The sequence below is a fragment of the Dermacentor albipictus genome, chromosome 9 (genome assembly GCF_038994185.2).
Source record: "Dermacentor albipictus isolate Rhodes 1998 colony chromosome 9, USDA_Dalb.pri_finalv2, whole genome shotgun sequence".
Classification (NCBI taxonomy): Eukaryota; Metazoa; Arthropoda; class Arachnida; order Ixodida; family Ixodidae; genus Dermacentor; species Dermacentor albipictus.
In genome coordinates, this window is record NC_091829.1 from 118,367,513 (window position 1) to 118,383,344 (window position 15,832).

Below are 15,832 nucleotides of genomic sequence, written 5' to 3' on the forward strand. Positions count from 1 at the left end.
AATATTTACAATAACTATATCAACTGACAAGATGGTAGCCAGCGCGTGAAACCCAGAACATCGTGTTCTTCCGACGATGATTAGAACATCTTTTTCGTCAGCGTGTCACAATATTCTGTTGTTCGAGGAATTTGCCTTCTGTGCCGGAATGCGGAAACGATAGAACATGTTTTCGTTTACTGCTGCGACACTTGCCTTCTGTTGGGATGGCATTCACACAACATTCCAGAAGAATCTTCCAATGAATGCTCAGCGGCTATATTTCTCCCTGTAAAAGCAGAAACTGCCCTGTATTGTCTGAGCGTACCGGTCTTCACAGCGTATGGAGGTCACGGATTGGTATTCTGAACTCCAACTCGCAGACAGGCTCAGTTAACGCTCATTTTGTGGAGAACGTCAACCAACTTGGAGATGGAATAAAAAACCAAAGTGCTGAGGATGAACTTCTTTGTAGATCGCTTGTATTCTTAACAGTTGGACGTTCATAAATAAAACGCTACGAGCCTTCCGCATGTTCACGAGAGATTTGTACACACTATATTATCTGTTCTTGCCATACAAGGGCAACACTACCGTACAACAACATATAATAAAGACAACACGCAAAAAACTACAACACTTACAAGAACAAATGACTGCGTAATGCTTGGTGCATCTTGTCATTACGCCAAGGGACAGCGGTTCAAATTCAGCCATTGGACACGCAATTTTTCTTTCAATTGAAAATTGAAAAGATCTCAAATGAGCCTAGGCCATCTTATCGCAAAATACCTGGTAAGAGGCTAAGAATGCTTCTTATTAAAGCACAGTTTTTCATGCTCCGTGTAATAGTCTCCCATATAGGTGGTGTCCCCAGCGATTGTTCCCGCGGAGTAACAGACACCCGTATCAACGGCTATGCTTTTACTTATTGCACGTGTCAAGCAATTGCACAGCCGGCAATACGCCATGGAAGCCATGCTCTGGACGCCACCAATTGATAGGGAAACATAGAGGTATACGTAGGTATGTTTCTCTATAATCTATGGCGTGCTTTCTTTTTCTGTTTCTCACCTGTTGCGGTCCTCGCTGACCGTGCGGTATAGCAGCACGGGTGCCGTGCTGCTGCACGAGGCCTCGTCTTCGTCTCGTGTCGCGCTGGCCGTCGCGCGTGTCGCTTTCATCGGCATCGGCGGGCCCACGATGACGGCGCTACGCCACCGGGCCCGTGCGCCTCCGATCACCGGCCACCCGCCTCCTCCTCTGGGGCCAGCAGCACGCCGATTGAGCGCATCGCTGCACCACACAAAGGTTTCCACAAGAACGCACTCATTAGCGGCACTGATGACGCTTTTGGGGACCTACGTTAAGTTTGTGGAGCGTTAAACATACCCTAGAGAGAGACAGAGAGAAACCACCGAGATCGAAAGCAATGTTGGCAAGGCATCTAAATGGCGCGAAGCTTGTTTGAATCAGCGAGGTAGCAGCCGTATGTGACGACATGAGTACTGCCTCTTCTCCTTGTTAGGACGAAGGCAATCACTGATGGTTGTCGCGCCCAGTGACACGTGCCCAGTTGCACGTATGACAGTGCCGAAGTTGTCATCTAGGCCGGATAGCAGCTAGTTGTTTTGTACCCAGTGGCCCAAATTGCCCACTCGGCATATATATAGTAATATCATAAAAGCCAACAAACAAGGACACCAATATATATATATATATATATATATATATATATATATATATATATATATATGTATATATATATATATATATATATATATATATATATATATATGTGTGTGCGTGTGTGTGTGTGTTTTCTGTCCGCGGTACAACGCGGACAGAACACAGGGGGACGTTCTTCAACCGATCTCACTCTGACCCACTATAGGCGGAGTCAGTGCTCCCATCGTCGTCGTCGTCTGCATAGAATGCACGCGTCGTTTGTCTCTCCCTACGAGAGCATCGGCCCGATGCTAAACAAGAAATGTCACTTGCGGAAAGTAAAGGCCGCTAGCATAGTCATTCGCTCACATACCGCTTCAAGCGCACAACATGCACAAGTTCAGGACGGTGTGTGCGGCGCCGCGTACAGTTGGGATTACCGGGAATGACCTCGTAGGTTACATCACTGAGGCGCTGCAATACTCGATATGGTCCGAAGTATCGCATTAACAGTTTCTCGGAGAGGCCTCGTTTCCGTATGGGTGCCCAAACCCACACTCTGTCGCCGACTTCATACGTAATTATTCTACGGTGAAGATCATAGCGGCCTGCGTCGTATGAATGAATGAATGAACTTTATTCCCCTTTTAAGAAAGGGGAGGAGCCGGGGGGAGAGAGGGAGGTCTAAGTAGTCCAGTCCCAGCAGGCGTCCATCACCACATTATGTGGCTAGAAGTCCGTCTACCAGTCGTGGTAGGCCTCCGCTACCTCCTCAGCCCACCTCAGGACTCGGTCCTGTAGGGTGGGATCGGAGCTGCGCAGGGCAGTCTCCCACAGCTCCTCGCTACTAATTAATGGTTTGAGCTCGCGGGGGGGAGTTTTGATGGGGCATTGCCACATGATATGGGAGAGATCTGCTATGGGGACAGGGCAAAAGCGACACTTGGGTGTCGGGTAAGTGGCGGGAAAGAATAAGTGCAAAGTGCGCGGGGTAAGAAAAGTGCGAGTTTGTAGTTGTCGCCACAGTATTTCTCTTTGGCGCGTTCTAGACACAGAGAGAGGTGGATACAATAGGCGTTGGTTTCTGTAATGTGTGCAAATTTCATGGAATGTGACGAGTGTGTCTTTATTGGTGTGTTGTTGGGAGTCATTGGGTTTTAGAGTTAGGCCCATATTTGCGGCCACTCGGTCCGTGAATCCTCGAGCAGCGGCATGAGCCATTTCGTTGCCATGGAGTCCTTGATGTGCTGGAGCCCATACGAGAGCGATGTCCTTTTCTGGTGGGTGAGCTACAAGCAGAGAGTGCGCGAGGTTGTTAATGTAGCCGCTACTGAAGTTCCGGATAGCAGTCTTAGAGTCACTAATAATGACGTCGCAATCGGGTAGCCCCGATGCAAGTGCAATGGCGGCCTCTTCCGCGTCACCCGCTGAGGTGGTCTTGACTGATGCTGAACAAACAGTGTTGCCCTGGTTGTCTACGACCGCTACAGCATAACGATGGTTAGGGGTGTAGGCTGCAGCGTCCACATAGTACACTCCTTCAGCCTGTCCATAGCTGCGTTGTAGCGCCTTGGCTCGATGTTTGCGGCGTTTGACGTGAAATTCGGGGTGCATGTTTCTGGGTAGGGGCTGGATGTGGTATTGGCCATGTATGTTCGGAGGAAGTTGATGTCGCCTGCTCTCGTTGAATGGTGGAGCACAATGAAGTTGTCTCAGGATCTCACGCCCAGCTTCAGTTGTGGTGAGTCTATGGTATTGTGATGATAGATGGGCTTCGGTTAATTCTTGAAGGGTATTTAGTGTGGCGGTGGCCATCACCCTTTGTGTGGATGCTCTAATTGGCACACCAAGAGCGACTTTGTGTATCTTGCGAATCAAGCAATTCACAGTATCCTCTTCCTGCCTAGAGAGTGAGAGATACGGTAGTGCGAAGGTGATTTTGCTTAAGACAAAAGCCTTGATTAGCTGAATTAGTTCCTTCTCTCGAAGCCCTCCGTGTTTGCTGGAGATCCTCCCTATCAGGCGGAGCGTATTATCTACCGTTGTTTGTAGTGTTTGCAAGGTATGCTGATTTGCTCGGTTGCATTGGAGGTGTAATCCTAGGACCCTTATCCTGTATATACTTGGGGTATAGGGTGCCCTTCAATCGTGAGTTGGATATTCGGGGGTGAACTCCTGAAGCATCTTGTGGGGCGTAGAAGGAGAAGCTGTGATTTGGTGGGGGAGCACCTGAGATTCAACTCGTGACCCACTTGCTCGACCTGATCAATTGCGGCTTGGAGGGTGTCTTGGATGTGCCCGTCAGAACCTCCGGTCATCCACAGCGTAATATCATCCGCGTACAGTGTGAATCGGAGGTCAGGAATCTTCTTGAGAGTGAAAGCTAAAGGTCGCATAGCCAAATTGAAGAGGAGGGGAGAAAGTACTGCCCCTTGGGGCGTGCCAGTGCTTCCTAAACTTATTTGGCCAGATTGTTCGCTGCCTAATTGTAGCGTCGCAGTGCGCTTCGTGAGGAAGCTGCGTATATAGCTGTAGATTCGCTCCCCGCAGTTGATACTGCTAAGTTAGCGTAGTATGGCCAAGTGGGACACGTTGTTGAAGGCGCCTTTGAGGTCGAGGCCGAGCAACGCTTGTGTGTCACGTGCGTCGCTCGGTTCGATAATGTCTTCTTTGAGCCTTAACATGACATCCTGACAAGAAAGAGATTTGCGGAAGCCAGTCATTTCCGAAGGGAACAAGTGATTATGTTCGATGTATTTGGAGAGGCGTAGGTGGATTACGTGCTCCAAGATCGATGGTTAAGATCATAGCGTCCTGAATAGTAGTCTTGCTGCTGGCAGATCCGTAAGCGCGCGAGCTGCCGAGCTTCTTCTGCACGTTGCGTAAATACATCGGCGTCCGTATCAGTGTCGTCAAAGTCGTGCGGAAGCATCGCATCCAGCATCGTTCGTACATCCCGTCCGTGAACAAGTGAGAACGGAGTCATGCGCGTCGTCTCTTGCTTCGCCATGTTATATGCAAAGGTGATGTAAGGTAGGATGTCGTCCCAATTTTTATGATCAACATCCACGTAGATGGAAAGTATGTCTTCAATTGTTTTGTTTAAGCGCTCTGTTAACCCATTGGTTTGTGGATGGTAGGCGGTGGACTTTCGATGGGCCGTTTCACTTAGTAGCAAGGCGTGATCTAAATGTGCAGCCATAAATGCGGTTCCTCGGTCGGTTATTGCGACGGTTGGCGCACCGTGTCGCAACATCACATGCTCAATGAGAAAGCGCGCTACCTCGGCTGCTGTGCTGCTCTGGATTGTCTTTGTTTCAGCGTAACGTGTGAGATAGTCGGTTGCGACGATAACAAAGCGATTGCCTGCAATAGAAGTAGGAAGTGGGCCCAAAATATCCATTCCGACTTGATCAAATGGTCTTCGAGGGACCTGGACGGGTTGTAGGAGGCCGGCTGGTTTCGTCGGAGGCGACTTGCGCCTCTGGCAGTCGAGACAAGTGCGAACGTGATGTTTCACGGCGGAGGTAAGTCTCGGCCAGTAGTACCTTTGCTGAACTCTGGCCAATGTTCGCGTGTAGCCTAAGCGACCAGAAGTCACCTCGTTGTGGCAAGCTTGAACTACTTCCGTACGAAGAGCTGCAGGAATGACAAGCAGATAGGGCGACCCGGTCGAAGAAAAGTTTTTCTTTTGTAAAGGACCTTGGCCCGTAAACAAAACGACAACAGCCCTCTTGTGAAAACTCTAGGTGGTTTTGCAGATCTTCCCTCCAAGTAATTCATTAGTTCAAGCAACTCATGGTCGTCCCGTTGTTGTTGCGCGATGGCGGATGTGCCCACACCACAAAGAAATGTTGAGTCTTCTTCTTCGGGCGGAGCAGGTGACTATCGGCGATCGAGACAAGCAGTCAGCATCGGTATGTCGTTTCCCCGACTTGTACGTGACATTCATGTCAAACTCTTGCAGCCTTAGGCTCCAACGCGCCAGTCGTCCAGAAGGATCTTTAAGGTTTGTCAACCAACATAGTGAATGGTGGTCGCTGATAACGGTGAAGTGGCGGCCATACAAATATGGGCGAAATTTCATGACCGCCCTTACCACGGCGAGGCACTCTTTCTCAGTTGTGGAGTAATTAACCTCTGTACGTGAGAGTGTTCTACTTGCATAGGCAAGCACTCTTTCTGTTTCCTCTTGCCGCTGCACAAGAACAGCTCCCAAGCCAACATTGCTGGCACCAGTGTGGAGCAACGTAAGAGCGGTCTCATCAAAGTGAGCAAGCACTGGAGGTGTCTGGAGACGTTCCCGCAAGTCGTTGAATGCACCTTGATCTTCGCCGCCCCATACAAAAGCAACGTCTTCTTTCGTCAGGCGAGTTAACGGCGACGCAATGCGCGCAAAGTCTTCAATAAACCGCCGGTAATAGACACAGAGGCCGAGGAAGCGCCTGACAGCCTTTTTATCGGATGGTACTGGAAACTGTGCTACGGCCGAAATTTTCTCAGGATTCGGCCGGACACCTGCGTGGCTGACGACGTGACCGAGAAACTGCTGTTCGTCGAGGCCAAAGTGGCACTACTGCGGCTTCAGGGTGAGGCCGGCGGACCGTATGGACTGCAGAACCGCTTCAAGCCGTTCGAGGTGTTCTTCAAACGTTGCGGAAAACACGATGACGTCGTCTAGATATACTAAGCAGGTTTTCCACTTCAGACCCGAAAGTACAATATCCATAAGGCGTTGGAACGTAGCAGGGGCAGAACACAAACCGAAAGGCAAGACTTTAAATTCGTATAGGCCATCTGGCGTCACGAAAGCAGTTTTTTCACGGTCTCTCGAGTCTACTTCGATTTGCCAATATCCGCTTTTTAAGTCCATTGAAGAGAAGTAACGTGCCTGTCGAAGCCTGTCGAGTGAATCATCTATACGCGGAAGCGGGTATTCGTCTTTCTTTGTCACCTTATTTAGCTTTCGGTAGTCCACACAGAAACGCAAGCTGCCGTCTTTTTTCTTGACTGGAACTACAGGAGATGCCCAGGGACTTGTTAATGGTTGGATCACGTCATCTTCAAGCATTTGTGTCACTTGTTGTATGGCTTCACGTTCTCTAGGTGCCACACGATATGGATTTTGGTGAACTGGTGTTACCGTATCCTCTGTAATTATTCGGTGCTTTGTCAGAGGCGTCCGACTGACGCTGGACGTCGACACAAAATAGTCATCGAACTTGGCCAATAGCGTAAGAAGCCGCTCTCGTTCGTGCTCCGACAAAGCAGTGCTAACGTCAAGTACAGGAGCTGGGTCTCGCGTAGGCGCTTCTTCGAGTAGTGAACAGCAGCCACGTACATCCGCAACGCCATCAAAATAAGCCACAGCTGTGCCCTTGGGAACGTGCCGTCGCTCTGTGCTAAAATTTGTTAGCAACAGGTTCGTGCGTCCATCGGTGACATTCACGATTCCTCGTGCGACCGAGATACGGTGAGTAAACAACAACAACGAGGTTATTTGGTCGGCAACTCCTTCGCAACAAAACGGTATGTCGCATGCTGCTGAAACAAGGGCACACGATCGAGGGGGGATGACGACGTCGTCTTCTGTTAGACGAAAGCAGTTGTATTGCGGCGATAAACAATGGACTAAACCGGAGCTCTTATAAAACGTCACCATGCGGTCCGGGATGTTAATTACGGCGCCATATTCTTCTAGGAAGTCCATTCCAATAATCAAATCTTTGCAGCATACAGGAAGGACGATAAAAGCGGCCACGAAAGAAGAATCCCCGGTGTTAACTCTAGCAGTACATCTTCCAGTAGGCATCAGTAATTGGCCACCTGCCGTCCTTATGTGAGGTCCCGTCCATGGCGTCTTTACTTTCTTCAGGCGGAGGACGAGTTCCTGACTCATTATAGAGAAGTCGGCACCAGTGTCGACTAAAGCTGTCACCGGTTGCCCATCCACGAAAACATCAACGTCGGCGCTCACAATTTCTTCAGTGTTTATCGCCATCACGTCGTTCTGCAGCGAGAATGTTGGGGGCTTTTTAGTGTCTTGCGGCGGGCCTGCAACCTTGCCCCCAGAGGTCGCCGCCTTCAGTTTCCCCGACGGGGGCTGGGCGACCTTCGCCCTCGGAGCTCCGCAAAAGTACGTCCAGTAGATGAAGCCATTTGCCGTGGAGGAGTTGGAGAGCGCGATCGACGGCCGAAATCGGACCGATCATTGGGCATGGATTCGTCACTCGGTTGCGCTATTGGGGGTCGCTGAAAAGCAGCGTCGTCGCGGCGTATCATGACGTCCTCATTTGCCCGTCGACTATAGTACCACGGACGAAGAGGTCGAAATGATGTGTCACGATGCCAGCAATGACGCTAAATATGACCGGCGCATCCGCAGTGAAAACAGAGTGGGCGCCTATCGACAGTGCGCCATATGTCGGTTCTCCGAAGTTGCGGCTTTCCCGTAGCGTCGTTTTGCGGAGGTGACCAAGACGCGGCGAACGACGGCTGGCGGTTTGACTGAAGCGGCATAACGGCTTCGCGCCTCGAAGCCTCCTCTTGCGGTGACGACCAAGGAGCGGCTGTCGGAGGCTGTTGGTGCGGTGATGTGGTTGCAGCCGGTGGTGGACATCGGACAGCAGCGGCGTAACTCAGTGGTCGCTGGTGGTTTTGAAGGTCGGTTACCGGGAACGCCTGCCGGATTTCATCACGCACCACTTCGGCGATTGACGCGACGGGTCTATCTAGTGTCGGTGTCACGATCTTTTTAATTTCCTCTCTGATGAGCTCTCTGACCAACTCACGCAAGGAGTTCTGATACTCGGTAGTCACTGCGGCGGCATTGATTGTAGTGCTGGTGGACAGTCGATCGTACTGCCTGCATCTTTAAATGAAGGGCCCGCTCAATAGCCGTAGCCTCTTTGATAAACTCAGTAACAGTGACTGGCGGATTGCGCACAAGCCGCGCGAACAACTGCTCTTTTACACCTCGCATGCATGAGGTAGCGCAACTTCCTATCTTCGGTCATGTTCGGTTCGGCTCTACTAAAGAGGTGGGCCATGTCTTCGGCGAATATTGTGACCGACTCATTAGGTTGTTGCACGCGTAGCTCCATCATTTGCTGGGCGCGGTCACGTCGGTCGGCACTCGCAAATGTTTCCGTGATCTTCTGCCGAAAGTCATGCCAGCTCGTGAGGCTGCCTTCGCGGTTCTCGAACCAAGTACGGCCACTGTCGTCAAGGGCGAAATAGACGTGGGAGAGGTTTTGCTGCTTGGTCCACTGATTAATCTGCGTGACGTTTTCATACTTGTCCAGCCAGTCTTCGATGTCTTCGAAGACTGCTCCGCGATCGCGATAGGGAACCAGCGGATGCAGAATGGTTACCTGTTGTGGACTGGGAAACCGACTTCTTTGGGGTGCTTGTGCTGGACCGGTTTCGGTCATTGCGAAATGTGTGCAGCTCCTGGAGAGAGGTGGTTGAAGAGCGGAGAACTCCGGGGCAAGGCCTAGCAGTCGACGACTAATGCGATGCACCGGTGTCGTAACTGGCGATAGTGCGTGCGGGCTAGATGAACGACTCCCAGAAGGACTCCGACGCATCAGAGGTGGTCAGTACCCAGAACCTCCACCAGTGTCGCGGTGCAACGCGGACAGAACACAGGGGGACGTTCTTCACGAACAACAGGACAATCTGTTCAAAAACAAACAGAGCAGAGACACGTCTTTTTCGTCATCAACCAATCTCACTCTGACCCACTATAGACGGAGTCCGTTAGTGCTCCCATCCTCGTCGTCGTCTGCATAGAATACACGAGTCAATATATATATATATATATATATATATATATATATATATATATATATATATATATATATATATATATATATATATTGTCGTCACATATACCCTGCAGGAATATACACGCATAATGAAGATCCAGGCGGTTGTACTTTACAAAAACGTAAGCGGCAACTCTTCACATAAAAAAAGGAGGAAAACGTACATAGGCTTGACGTGAGAGCGCCGAGATGGTCTAGGACGAACGCATTGGCTATAGTCACAATGACTGTGGTGTGTGATAGAGTCACAAGGCACTCAGGGACGAGCAACAACAAAAACTAACCGAAGCGGCTGAAAGCGTCGAATATTAGGGGCTACAGTACGGTTTCAACCGCACAACGTGCACAATCTCAGATTTCGATTGTCGACATCGGCGAGCCTGGCTTCCGTTAGGAAGGACTTCGTAATTCACGTTACTAATTCGTTGCAACACTCTGTAGGGTCCGAAGTAGCGACTCAAAAGCTTCTTGGATATTCCTTTTCGGCGCCCGGGAGTCCAGACCAAAACTTAATCCCCAGGTTGGAACTCGACTTGTCGACGGCGGAGGTTGTAACGGTGCGCATCGATGCTCTGTTGTTTCTTTATGCGCACTCGGGGAAGCTGACGGGCTTATTCCGCGCGTTGCACGAAAAGTTCGGCATCTTGGGCAAGGCCGAGATGATCGATGTTGTCGCACAGCAGCATTGCTTCTAACATAGTCTGCACTTCACGGCCGTAAACGAGATAAAACGGCGTGAAGCGTGTTGTTTCTTGCGTAGCTGTAGTATAGGCGAACGTTACGTAAGGGAGTATCTCGTCCCATGTCTTGTGCTGTACGCCTACGTACATAGACAGCATGTCAGACATCGTTTTCTTCAGTCGTTCGGTCAAGCCGTTTGTCTGCGCATGATAGGCAGTTGTCCTTCGATGGGTCATGCAGCTGAGTTTAAAAACGTCTTCATTGAGCTGTGCTGTAAAGGATTTGCCTCGGCCTGTGATGTCGTGCGATGGGGCGCCAAGCCGTAGGACGATGCTCTGTATAAAAAACTGGGCAATCTTGGAAGCTGTGCCTCGAGGCAGCGCCTTTGTCTCAGCCCACCGTGTTAAATAGTAACGGCCCCTGTAACCCTGTAACCCTGTAACGGCCGACAGGCCAACAGTATGAGTAAATAAATAGTCCGTGGTGACGATTATCCCCATGCTGCCAGAAGATGACAGTGGAAACGGGTCCAGAAGATCCACGCCGACCCGGTCGAAAGGTTTGCCAGGTGCGTCAATCGGATCCAGCAATCCCGCAGGCTTCACAGCTGGCGACTTTCGGCGCTGGCATTCACGGCAGGCTTGGACGTATCGCTTAACATACTCGGCAAGTTTCGGCCAGTAGTAGGATTTGCGCACTCTCGTAAAACCCAAATGGCCAGACGGAGGCTCGGCATGACAGGTGAACAAAACTTCGGCACGGAAGTCTGCTGGAATGACCAAAAGGTAGGTCTTGCTGCTGGCAGCGGAGTTCTTCGTGTACAAGACGCCATGTCGTAAACAAAAAGACGACAATCCTCGAGCGATATGCCGGGGTATTGATGGGTTTCGTTCTTCCAGATGTTCGAGTAAAGGCCGTAGTAAGTCGTCTGCGCGCCGCCGCGTGGACTAATCAGCAACGCTTACGGCCCCAAGAAAAGCGCCGTCGTCCTGGATGTCTTGGTCGGTAACGTGTTGACAGGGGCGCGCGATAGTGCGTCAGCGTCTTCATGTATGCGGCCCTACTTGTAGGCGATGGTCACGTCGTACTCCTGCAAACGTGGACTCCACCATGCCAGTCGTCCAGAAGGGCCCCGGAGACTTGCAAGCCGGGATAACGAGTGATGATCGGTTACAACTTTGAATGGGCGGCCGTAGAGGTAAGGTCAAAATTCGGCCAGCGCCCGTACGATGGCAACACACTCTTTCTCCGTGGTGGTGAAGTTGGTCTCTGCACGCGATAGTGTGCGACTTTCGTCGGCGATCACTCTTTCAATACCCTCCTGCCGTTGTACAAGCATCGCACCGTAGAGGTAAGGTCGAAATTCGGCCAGCGCCCGTACGACGGCAACACACTCTTTCTCCGTGGTGGTGAAGTTGGTCTCTGCACGCGACAGTGTGCGACTTTCGTCGGCTATCACTATTTCAATACCCTCCTGCCGTTGTACAAGCATCGCACCGTAGAGGTAAGGTCAAAATTCGGCCAGCGCCCGTACGACGGCAACACACTCTTTCTCCGTGGCGGTGAAGTTGGTCTCTGCACGCGATAGTGTGCGACTTTCGTCGGCGATCACTATTTCAATACCCTCCTGCCGTTGTACAAGCATCGCACCGTAGAGGTAAGGTCAAAATTCGGCCAGCGCCCGTACGACGGCAACACACTCTTTCTCCGTGGTGGTGAAGTTGGTCTCTGCACGCGACAGTGTGCGACTTTCGTCGGCTATCACTATTTCAATACCCTCCTGCCGTTGTACAAGCATCGCACCGTAGAGGTAAGGTCAAAATTCGGCCAGCGCCCGTACGACGGCAACACACTCTTTCTCCGTGGCGGTGAAGTTGGTCTCTGCACGCGATAGTGTGCGACTTTCGTCGGCGATCACTATTTCAATACCCTCCTGCCGTTGTACAAGCATCGCACCGTAGAGGTAAGGTCGAAATTCGGCCAGCGCCCGTACGACGGCAACACACTCTTTCTCCGTGGTGGTGAAGTTGGTCTCTGCACGCGACAGTGTGCGACTTTCGTCGGCTATCACTATTTCAATACCCTCCTGCCGTTGTACAAGCATCGCACCGTAGAGGTAAGGTCAAAATTCGGCCAGCGCCCGTACGACGGCAACACACTCTTTCTCCGTGGCGGTGAAGTTGGTCTCTGCACGCGATAGTGTGCGACTTTCGTCGGCGATCACTATTTCAATACCCTCCTGCCGTTGTACAAGCATCGCACCGTAGAGGTAAGGTCAAAATTCGGCCAGCGCCCGTACGACGGCAACACACTCTTTCTCCGTGGCGGTGAAGTTGGTCTCTGCACGCGATAGTGTGCGACTTTCGTCGGCGATCACTCTTTCAATACCCTCCTGCCGTTGTACAAGCATCGCACCGTAGAGGTAAGGTCGAAATTCGGCCAGCGCCCGTACGACGGCAACACACTCTTTCTCCGTGGCGGTGAAGTTGGTCTCTGCACGCGATAGTGTGCGACTTTCGTCGGCGATCACTATTTCAATACCCTCCTGCCGTTGTACAAGCATCGCACCGTAGAGGTAAGGTCAAAATTCGGCCAGCGCCCGTACGACGGCAACACACTCTTTCTCCGTGGCGGTGAAGTTGGTCTCTGCACGCGATAGTGTGCGACTTTCGTCGGCGATCACTCTTTCAATACCCTCCTGCCGTTGTACAAGCATCGCACCGTAGAGGTAAGGTCGAAATTCGGCCAGCGCCCGTACGACGGCAACACACTCTTTCTCCGTGGCGGTGAAGTTGGTCTCTGCACGCGATAGTGTGCGACTTTCGTCGGCGATCACTATTTCAATACCCTCCTGCCGTTGTACAAGCATCGCACCGTAGAGGTAAGGTCAAAATTCGGCCAGCGCCCGTACGACGGCAACACACTCTTTCTCCGTGGTGGTGAAGTTGGTCTCTGCACGCGATAGTGTGCGACTTTCGTCGGCGATCACTCTTTCAATACCCTCCTGCCGTTGTACAAGCATCGCACCGTAGAGGTAAGGTCAAAATTCGGCCAGCGCCCGTACGACGGCAACACACTCTTTCTCCGTGGCGGTGAAGTTGGTCTCTGCACGCGATAGTGTGCGACTTTCGTCGGCGATCACTCTTTCAATACCCTCCTGCCGTTGTACAAGCATCGCACCGTAGAGGTAAGGTCGAAATTCGGCCAGCGCCCGTACGACGGCAACACACTCTTTCTCCGTGGTGGTGAAGTTGGTCTCTGCACGCGATAGTGTGCGACTTTCGTCGGCGATCACTATTTCAATACCCTCCTGCCGTTGTACAAGCATCGCACCGTAGAGGTAAGGTCAAAATTCGGCCAGCGCCCGTACGACGGCAACACACTCTTTCTCCGTGGCGGTGAAGTTGGTCTCTGCACGCGATAGTGTGCGACTTTCGTCGGCGATCACTATTTCAATACCCTCCTGCCGTTGTACAAGCATCGCACCGTAGAGGTAAGGTCAAAATTCGGCCAGCGCCCGTACGACGGCAACACACTCTTTCTCCGTGGCGGTGAAGTTGGTCTCTGCACGCGATAGTGTGCGACTTTCGTCGGCGATCACTCTTTCAATACCCTCCTGCCGTTGTACAAGCATCGCACCGTAGAGGTAAGGTCGAAATTCGGCCAGCGCCCGTACGACGGCAACACACTCTTTCTCCGTGGTGGTGAAGTTGGTCTCTGCACGCGACAGTGTGCGACTTTCGTCGGCGATCACTCTTTCAATACCCTCCTGCCGTTGTACAAGCATCGCACCGTAGAGGTAAGGTCGAAATTCGGCCAGCGCCCGTACGACGGCAACACACTCTTTCTCCGTGGCGGTGAAGTTGGTCTCTGCACGCGATAGTGTGCGACTTTCGTCGGCGATCACTCTTTCAATACCCTCCTGCCGTTGTACAAGCATCGCACCGTAGAGGTAAGGTCGAAATTCGGCCAGCGCCCGTACGACGGCAACACACTCTTTCTCCGTGGCGGTGAAGTTGGTCTCTGCACGCGATAGTGTGCGACTTTCGTCGGCGATCACTCTTTCAATACCCTCCTGCCGTTGTAGAAGCATCGCACCGTAGAGGTAAGGTCGAAATTCGGCCAGCGCCCGTACGACGGCAACACACTCTTTCTCCGTGGTGGTGAAGTTGGTCTCTGCACGCGACAGTGTGCGACTTTCGTCGGCGATCACTCTTTCAATACCCTCCTGCCGTTGTACAAGCATCGCACCGTAGAGGTAAGGTCGAAATTCGGCCAGCGCCCGTACGACGGCAACACACTCTTTCTCCGTGGTGGTGAAGTTGGTCTCTGCACGCGACAGTGTGCGACTTTCGTCGGCGATCACTCTTTCAATACCCTCCTGCCGTTGTACAAGCATCGCACCGTAGAGGTAAGGTCGAAATTCGGCCAGCGCCCGTACGACGGCAACACACACTTTCTCCGTGTTGGTGAAGTTGGTCTCTGCACGCGACAGTGTGCGACTTTCGTCGGCGATCACTCTTTCAATACCCTCCTGCCGTTGTACAAGCATCGCACCGTAGAGGTAAGGTCGAAATTCGGCCAGCGTCCGTACTACGGCAACACACTCTTTCTCCGTGGCGGTGAAGTTGGTCTCTGCACGCGATAGTGTGCGACTTTCGTCGGCGATCACTCTTTCAATACCCTCCTGCCGTTGTACAAGCATCGCACCGTAGAGGTAAGGTCGAAATTCGGCCAGCGCCCGTACGACGGCAACACACTCTTTCTCCGTGGCGGTGAAGTTGGTCTCTGCACGCGACAGTGTGCGACTTTCGTCGGCGATCACTCTTTCAATACCCTCCTGCCGTTGTACAAGCATCGCACCGTAGAGGTAAGGTCGAAATTCGGCCAGCGCCCGTACGACGGCAACACACTCTTTCTCCGTGGTGGTGAAGTTGGTCTCTGCACGCGACAGTGTGCGACTTTCGTCGGCGATCACTCTTTCAATACCCTCCTGCCGTTGTACAAGCATCGCACAGTAGAGGTAAGGTCGAAATTCGGCCAGCGCCCGTACGACGGCAACACACTCTTTCTCCGTGGTGGTGAAGTTGGTCTCTGCACGCGACAGTGTGCGACTTTCGTCGGCGATCACTCTTTCAATACCCTCCTGCCGTTGTACAAGCATCGCACCGTAGAGGTAAGGTCAAAATTCGGCCAGCGCCCGTACGACGGCAACACACTCTTTCTCCGTGGCGGTGAAGTTGGTCTCTGCACGCGATATTGTGCGACTTTCGTCGGCGATCACTCTTTCAATACCCTCCTGCCGTTGTACAAGCATCGCACCGTAGAGGTAAGGTCGAAATTCGGCCAGCGCCCGTACGACGGCAACACACTCTTTCTCCGTGGCGGTGAAGTTGGTCTCTGCACGCGATAGTGTGCGACTTTCGTCGGCGATCACTCTTTCAATACCCTCCTGCCGTTGTACAAGCATCGCACCGTAGAGGTAAGGTCGAAATTCGGCCAGCGCCCGTACGACGGCAACACACTCTTTCTCCGTGGTGGTGAAGTTGGTCTCTGCACGCGACAGTGTGCGACTTTCGTCGGCGATCACTCTTTCAATACCCTCCTGCCGTTGTACAAGCATCGCACCGTAGAGGTAAGGTCGAAATTCGGCCAGCGCCCGTACGACGGCAACA

At 52.0% G+C, this 15,832-nt stretch overlaps 1 protein-coding gene across 4 annotated transcripts in view; it reads right to left on the reverse strand.

The window, feature by feature from the left end:
- LOC135911258 (proton-coupled folate transporter-like) overlaps positions 1 to 15,832 on the reverse strand; it is a 116,000-nt gene that overhangs the window by 85,437 nt on the left and 14,731 nt on the right. For all 4 annotated transcript variants that reach the window (XM_065443454.1, XM_065443456.1, XM_065443458.1 and 1 more), the window contains exon 2: positions 1,054 to 1,275. In XM_065443454.1, coding sequence (XP_065299526.1) covers positions 1,054 to 1,169 — 116 coding nt within the window. In that variant the 5' untranslated portion in view covers positions 1,170 to 1,275. The remainder of the gene's footprint in view (positions 1 to 1,053; positions 1,276 to 15,832) is intronic.